Here is a 7,500-nt window from a genome sequence, read left to right on the forward strand (position 1 = left end):
TAAAAGTAAAATCACACACACACACACACACACACACACACACGCACGCACGCACACACAAACCTACTAACAAGTAAATAAATCTAAATCTATGTGTATTGAATGTCAAAATAACATTAATCTTTTTGTTTGTTTGTTTGTTTGCTTGTTTGTTTGTTTGCTTGAATGTGGAGGTGAGCCAGAGAGAGAGCTGAACCCGAAACAGCGCGTTTGGGAATGTTTACTCCCTGACCTACATATTGATGAAAGGGGTGTGGCCACTTACAGGGGTGTGGCCTTTGAGGTCAGGGGGAAGGGCCTCTGCAGAGCGCCTACCATCAGCAACGGAGGGCTCAAGTAAAGGACGAGGGTCATTGCCATGGTTACCAGCAAACCAAATGTATGGCACAATAAGGACATGTGTGATTAATATCGCTGTTACAGAGCGGCTGATTTCTCAACATTTATCAGTGTAATATGTTGTTGCCATGGTTACCATCAAAAACAGATATTAAGACCCAACACAGTAAAGCAGAAACGTGAGTAAATGACTATTGTACATTTCAGTAGAGTGGTGACTGAGCTCCACTGTGGTTATATTTACAATTGTAAATGTGTTAAGTGTGTGTGTTGATCTCATGAGGAGTTTCTAAATAAACAGAAACGAATCAAACCTGCTGTGTGCTTAAGACCTTTCATCTGCTCAGCTGCTTACGGCCAATTCTGTAGCTCATAATTACACATTTATAATAATGAAATGATAAACACATGATAACAGCAAATGTTCAAAATATTTGGTAATCATACAATAGTCACATGTGAGATTTGACTATATTAAATAAATAACACACACACACACACACACACACACACACACACACACACACACACACACACACACACACACACACACACACACACACACACACATATTTCTACAATAATAGTTGTAATTTCTACAACTGTTTATTGAGTAACACTAGTTGAATACAGGAACATCTTTATATATTTACTATCATTAAAAACAACAGGGATATGAATATGCATAAATATGCAAATAATAAACATTGGACTGAAATAGGCTGATGGACTCGTTCGTTTATGTGTTGCATCTTTGTGCTATTTTGTGTTTGTGTTATTACACAAACAAAAATGTAGCCATAAAACTGTCTGTCTCTCTCATTCCATCTCTCTGTCTGTCTTTTTGTCTCTGTCCATCGCTGTCTGTCTGTTAGAGTTGTTGGCAGGTGTGGAGTCTGACAGCAGCAGCAGGTGGTTGTGATTTGTTGTGTGTGTTTGTGTGTTTTGTTGTGTGACTCTGCGTCCTGCACTCGAGGCCAGTTGCACAGGGACAAAGCTGGAACAGCTCCAGTGTGTGACCAGTGTGTGTGTGTTTCCTGCGCCAGGGGTTGGAGCAAACCTGTCCGTCCTGAGGCTCTGCCTTACACACTCTCTTCCACAGGTGACGTGCACAGCACAGGCCACGCCCACAATCAGATGAGCGCACACATTGTGCACCCATTTCACCTGAGACACACACACACACAGAGATTATAATTATTTAATACTGTATTACAGTGCAGACATGCTGACGTACACAGACACACACCTTTGCGTGGTTTGTTCAGCTTCCTGTTTTTCTTCAGTTGTCCAGGAGAGCTGTGGATTCTGTTCTTCTGCTCTGGAGTGTGTTCTGCTGAAACTCGACTACACACATCTGTGTGAGAGACAGAGCAGAAAATGCAACATTTACTTGATTCATAAATTCTGCATCTTTATAAATTCTCCAAATTCGTCATACTGAAGACGGGTGTAATTTTCCACGTTATTTCGGGTCTGTGTGTAATTTTTGCGCACTTTACTTACGGTTGCGACACTCGTTTCCAGGACAACACATTTGGTCTCTACGGCAACGCCTTCCCCTTCTCTTACAGGGTGAGCATTGAGAGTGGGCGTGGCCTGGGGCCTGGCAATAAAGTCTCGGTTCACATTCACTATCTGCACTGCAAAAGTAAGCCTAAAACACACACACACACACACACACACACACACACACAAAATGTAATATAATGTAATAATATTTGACATCATCCAGTCATCATTAAGCGCATGAAGCTGATGGTGGACCAGGAGTCTGACCCTTGAGCACGTGACATGATGCGTAAACACTTAAACACTCCCAGGATGAGACGCAGTTCATCACAAAACATTTAGAAGATGAAATAACTTTAAAAGAACTACAGAACTGTTAAAGTGGTATTATTTTATTCAACAATTACATGAATAAATAATGAGGAAGAAGGTGATGATGCACTAAAAGTCATGGCACAGAATAAAATAGAATGCGCTGTGTTTGTTTTGCTCTTTTACATGTTTTACTTTTAGAGTATAATAATGAATTCTAATCTGGTCTCTGTGCTGTAACTAACAGCACGTGCTGGCTCGGTATGCGCGTGCGCTTCTTACCTTAGACAGGTATTTACGGGTCCTCGTGACTCCGGTGTAGTGGCTGTGCGGTTGGCTCGTGCTGAAGGAGAGAACCGCGAGCAACGTGAACAAACCCCATGCACATGTCCGCATGGTGGAAATAAATACTAATAATCTGTGATCTAGAAATAAAACATAAAGCGCAGATGCAGAGCCTCAGGTGTGCATGTCAAATGTTAACGTGAGGGATGTTTCTCACATCACACACACACACACACACACACACACACACACACACACACACTCTCACTGTGATGTGCATGAAGAGCGCGCGCTGTTCCCCGGTGCTCTGAGTTACCGTGAGCGCGCGCGCTGTGTTTTTATACCGTTTTAGGGGTTTGGTTTCGTCGTCCTGTGAAACCCACATCCTCCAGCTTCAGTTTCAGCTCGTCACTTTCTGACAAATCCTGGGCTAATCTGATAAACACACACACACACACACACACACACACACACACATTAACACACACATTAACACCCCTTATGAGGTTATTAGTTGTTGTTCTGCGGAGTGATGTGGGGAGTTTTTATGTAATACTGTTTGTGTGTGTGTGTGTGAGAGAGAGAGAGAGAGAGAGAGAGAGAGAGAGAGAGAGAGAGAGAGTCTAAAGAGATGCTAGTCACTTACAATGTTCCTTAACCCCATTCCTCACTGTCCACACTGGTCAAACTCCAGAGCATTGTGGGAAAATCATCCCTGCTTTAAATGTCTTTTTTCCACAGGGATCACTTTCACCTACCCGACTCGCTCATCACAGGTAAACAGGTGAGAGTCATTAACAGGTGGTGAGCAGGTGAGACAATCTCAGGACTTGAGAATTGAGAATTTGCTGACTTGTATCTTGACTCAAAGTGAATTGTGACTCGAGTTTAAGTTTATCATTAGTCTTCAGGTGAGACACTAATCCCAGGTGAGCAGGTGAGTCAGCAAAGCAGGTTAGACTTATTACTTGCAAAATGTGAAATTAATAATCAGGCTGTTGTGCGTTGCTATGGTAACACGGTGCTGGTTATTATATTGCTTTAATGTCTCTGTTCACCTCATTTTGTGTGAGTTCATTTAGGAGACGACAATTTACAGATTTTTTTCTTCAGCTGCTTGTCCGTTCCACACTGCAGGAGACTCGCTGCTCTGTAAATCCTGGCCTGAAGGTTTAAAGGCTTTGCTTTCTTCACTGACATAATCCAGATACCTTGTGCCAAAATCACACACACACACACACATAGACACACACACACACACACGGATCATGAACACCTGCTGTGATGTTCTTTAGAAATGTGATATGGAGGAGCAGGAGGATGTCTGGGGCCATGTGGACAGTGCAGAAGAGCAGCACGGTTATAAACCTGTAAACTGGAGCAAACCCACTAACCTACTCCTCAGTGTGTGATGTGTGGAATGTTTTTAATGTTTTTGTATTTGAGTTTTGTTTTTGTAAAATTTTCATTTGTTTGCTTGAAATTTGGGAGTTTTGGGTTTGAGGCTCAGAAATATCAAAAATCCCATGAATTTAAACACCACAAGATAAATGCGTAAAGCAGAACAGCATCACACTCAGAGCCAAACCCTAACAAACTTATCAACACTAACACAGTCAAACAGAGCCATATATTCACATCTAAACTCAGCACACCCAAGACCAAAAGAACAACATGTTACTGATGACACACACCCTGGATACTAAACACTAAATGATTCAAACTCAAATACTAACACATTCAAGAGCAGCTATAAAAGTGACTCAGTAACACAAACAACACAAATATACTGAGACTTAACACAGTCACAGGAAAACCAAAACACCAAAATATTTAACCCTAAACACCAACACCAACACCATCACAAACACCAACACAAACACCAACAATTTCACAAACACCAACACAAACACCAAAACAAACATCAATGCCAACACAAACACAACCATCAACACAAACATTAACACAACATTAACACAAACATCAACACAAACACAAACATCAACACAAACATCAACACATTTCCAACTGTACCCTTCTACAGTGAGAGTGATGTAGTTGAGGCTGTTGCTCTTTAAGACTGAACATAAATCAGACAGAAAATAAAATCTATCAAGTTCAAATCTACTCACTTCACATTTTAATCATTTTGTTCAATAAACATTACAGCATTGTGTTAGAAACAGCAGTGTGGTGTTTCACTGAGTAACGTAAGCAGTGCGGCTAAATAAACTACAAGTCCACAAAGACACACTGACTCCAAGAATCTGTTGTGTGTGTGTGTGTATGTGTGTGTGTATGTGTGTATACAGGATTCACTTCAGTGTAGCATTACCACACAAAACCAGATAGCATTTCATCACAGCACGGCGCTTACTTTATGATTAAGATCCGTTATTGTTAGCATGTCATTGTTAACAAAGACCCAACGGCACACGGTGGCTTGGTATCAGTGACACGCTGCGTGATATCAGTGAGAAAAAATGCAGAAATGACTTAATAAGAGCTGAGTGAAAAGTTCACAGCAATGAAAGCTAGGCAGAACAACAAAACCTGTGTTAGCATAAACACAACATGTGTGTTAGTGTAAACATTTTAGTGTATTGTGTTATTGTCTTCTGTTTCCATGGTGAAGACAGTCCCATAATTATTTTACTCAGATGAAAATTGTATTAAGTATATTATCACATCCTCCATAAACATGTCATCACCAAGCCCCCAGAGGGCGCACTCACACATCTTTATCATCTTCTCCTCCCTGGTGTGGCCCTGCCCAGTATCCCAGTGACTAGTTCCCTTCTTCAGAAATCCCTTATTTCTGTTCATTTCTTTTCTTATCAATCTTTAGTTGTTTAGCCACTTGTAGCAGTCTGTGTCTGTTTAGTTCGTGTTGTTTGATGTGGAAAAAATCCTGTGTTTGTAATTCTCTCCAGTGTTGTGTCGAATTTGTGAATTCTGACTAATAACATATCATGTAAAGGTTCTGCTTCTCCACGGCTGATCCCAGGATCTGTGTGTGTGTGTGTGTGTGTGTGTGTGTGTGTGTGTTCACTCTGTCACTAAACCTGATCAGATCTACTGCACTGTGACATCACTGGGTTAAAGTCTGAAGATAATTATGGTCAGTGATGTACACTGTTTAACTAGATATACTTTATTTAGCTATGACATGAGAATTGATCTGAAAATAAATGCTTAATTATATTCATGATAAAACCATTAATTAGGTAACAAACTAGTTTACATTATTATACAGAAACCATGGTTGGTACCCATCATCATCATCACCATCATCATCATCATCATTAGTAAACCAGCTACTTTTAGATTATGGTATTGTGCAAAGCAGGTCTAACGTAGCTTAGATTAGTCTAATTTAAACAATTAACCAAGACAATGAACGTACTAGTCGATATTATCTCATTATTTAAATTAGCAAATAAGCTAATAAGGGGCTATTATATTGTCTAAAACAGTTGGTATTCTTGTGAACACTGGGGCAGCTGCTTTGTAATTAGAAACACGTTAGCAGATAAAAAACTTTTCTAAGCTAATCGCAGAACAGAATCATTATGTGATTGTAATATTCCTGTAATTTTAATGATATTACGTTTATATTCCTATTACTTCCATCTCCTTAGTTTAACGCTACAGCTGCTGCAGTTTCAACAGTCACCACCAGAGCGCGCCAAAGACATTTCCAGTTTCCAATTGATGATTTGATGTCGTTCTTATTTATAATTTTCTGTTCAATCTCCTGATATCACTATGATACTGGTGTGTGTGTGTGTGTGTGTGTGTGTGTGTGTGTGTGTGTGTGTGTGTGTGTGTGTGTGTGTGTGCATATTTGTTCTACAAAGTGTTGCTTCTTTATTTTAAATTTTAAGCTACAACAACACTAAGAATAATAGCTAATAATAATAATCATCATAATAATCATTTATATACAAACATTGAGATCAATTCTAGTAGAAATAATAGTAAACATAAAATGAGATATTTATAAATCATGAAAAAACAAAGTTTACAATAAACTTTTACACAACTCTTGATTATGATACAAAAAGATGAGATAAATAAATAACCTGGTTTAAATAAATAACGTTGTCCATGTTTCATGTTATATTGTAATTTTATGTTTGTGTCTTATTGATGCGTCATATATTTATACATATTGCTTTAGATTTGAACAGAATATCTTAAGAGTTGAGTTGTCTCGAGTGGGCGTGGCGTGTAACCGGATGTAGGTGAGAGACAGGTGGACATTAGTGTCAGGTGAAGGAGTCAGCTGTAGTTTCGGTCTGTATTCAGTGTGAACTGGACATGATGACAGTCCTGTGAGCTTCATCCATCAGGTCCAGCTGAAGATCCAAACCCAGGTCCAGGTGAGCGCTTATTACACGGTGAAGTGTTTAATCTGTGAGAAACTCGGTGTTTGTTTATTAACACGTTTATATCATGTCCGGTTGCACGCGCACAGAGACAGATAACTATAGAAACAAATGATAAGCAAATGACCAAAGATCCTTTTCTTAGGTGTTTGTTTGGGTTATTGTTCACGTTTCAGTCCATTCTACAGTACATAGACATCACTGCTGGTGCATCATGTTTATCACTATAATAAGGACACTACATTAATGTGACACTTTACAGTATTGTTGATGTGTGATGTGTCGCGCATGCGCAGAGTCTTTATCCAGCTGTGCTTTTACATTTGCTCGCTTTGTTTATTCACAACTAACGACTTACATCTCAACCATCTTCAGACTCAATGATTCACTGTTTCAGTTAACTGAGTAAACATAGTTACAGTAAAAAAAACAACAGATAACTAAAAAATACATAAAATAAATGTTTGCTAATTATTTCATGGTGTTTAAAACATAAAAGAAAAAGATAAAGAGATCCAAAGGAATGAAAGAATGTGACCCTGAGCGGAAAGACAAGTTTGAGCAGGGTGTGTCAGCTCACACACACACACACACACACACACACACACACACACACACACACACACACACACACATTTTCGTAAAGTTTTTCCAGCAACGA

General features: G+C 39.4%; 3 protein-coding genes across 6 annotated transcripts in view; 2 read left to right on the forward strand and 1 right to left on the reverse strand.

Annotated features, from left to right (window-relative positions):
• Positions 1–619, forward strand: part of aimp1b (aminoacyl tRNA synthetase complex interacting multifunctional protein 1b) — a 3,437-nt gene extending 2,818 nt beyond the window's left edge. For all 3 annotated transcript variants that reach the window (XM_060894011.1, XM_060894012.1, XM_060894010.1), the window contains exon 7: positions 174–619. In XM_060894011.1, coding sequence (XP_060749994.1) covers positions 174–340 — 167 coding nt within the window. In that variant the 3' untranslated portion in view covers positions 341–619. The remainder of the gene's footprint in view (positions 1–173) is intronic.
• A 438-nt stretch (positions 620–1,057) lies between these two features.
• Positions 1,058–3,162, reverse strand: LOC132862514 (dickkopf-related protein 2-like). Of its 2 annotated transcripts, none has more exons than XM_060894554.1 (6): positions 3,095–3,162; positions 2,793–2,883; positions 2,446–2,506; positions 1,846–1,996; positions 1,589–1,696; positions 1,058–1,506 (listed from the first exon to the last, which is right to left on the reverse strand). In XM_060894554.1, the coding sequence occupies exons 2-6, from the start codon at positions 2,831–2,833 to the stop codon at positions 1,211–1,213; spliced, it is 657 nt and encodes a 218-aa protein (XP_060750537.1). In that variant the 5' UTR covers positions 2,834–2,883; positions 3,095–3,162; the 3' UTR covers positions 1,058–1,210. The 2 variants fall into 2 exon arrangements, with proteins under 2 accessions (XP_060750537.1, XP_060750536.1); XM_060894553.1 differs by having other exon boundaries at positions 2,446–2,588.
• Positions 3,163–6,683: 3,521 nt separating this feature from the next.
• Positions 6,684–7,500, forward strand: part of sgms2b (sphingomyelin synthase 2b) — a 5,673-nt gene continuing 4,856 nt past the window's right edge. Inside the window, exon 1 of the mRNA XM_060893555.1 lies at positions 6,684–6,833. The gene's annotated coding sequence lies outside the window, so the exon portion shown is untranslated. The remainder of the gene's footprint in view (positions 6,834–7,500) is intronic.

The sequence above is a fragment of the Tachysurus vachellii genome, chromosome 19, assembly GCF_030014155.1.
Source record: "Tachysurus vachellii isolate PV-2020 chromosome 19, HZAU_Pvac_v1, whole genome shotgun sequence".
In the NCBI taxonomy this organism is placed as follows: domain Eukaryota; kingdom Metazoa; phylum Chordata; class Actinopteri; order Siluriformes; family Bagridae; genus Tachysurus; species Tachysurus vachellii.

Excerpts from the sequence above, each read along its gene's own strand:
- LOC132862514 (XM_060894553.1), bottom strand. The coding sequence starts at position 2,559 with ATGCGGACATGTGCATGGGGTTTGTTCACGTTGCTCGCGGTTCTCTCC. Across the intron at positions 1,697-1,845 it reads TGGAAACGAGTGTCGCAACC|ATGTGTGTAGTCGAGTTTCA; the intron begins GTAAGTAAAGTG and ends TCTCTCACACAG. Across the intron at positions 1,507-1,588 it reads GCTGAACAAACCACGCAAAG|GTGAAATGGGTGCACAATGT; the intron begins GTGTGTGTCTGT and ends TGTGTGTCTCAG.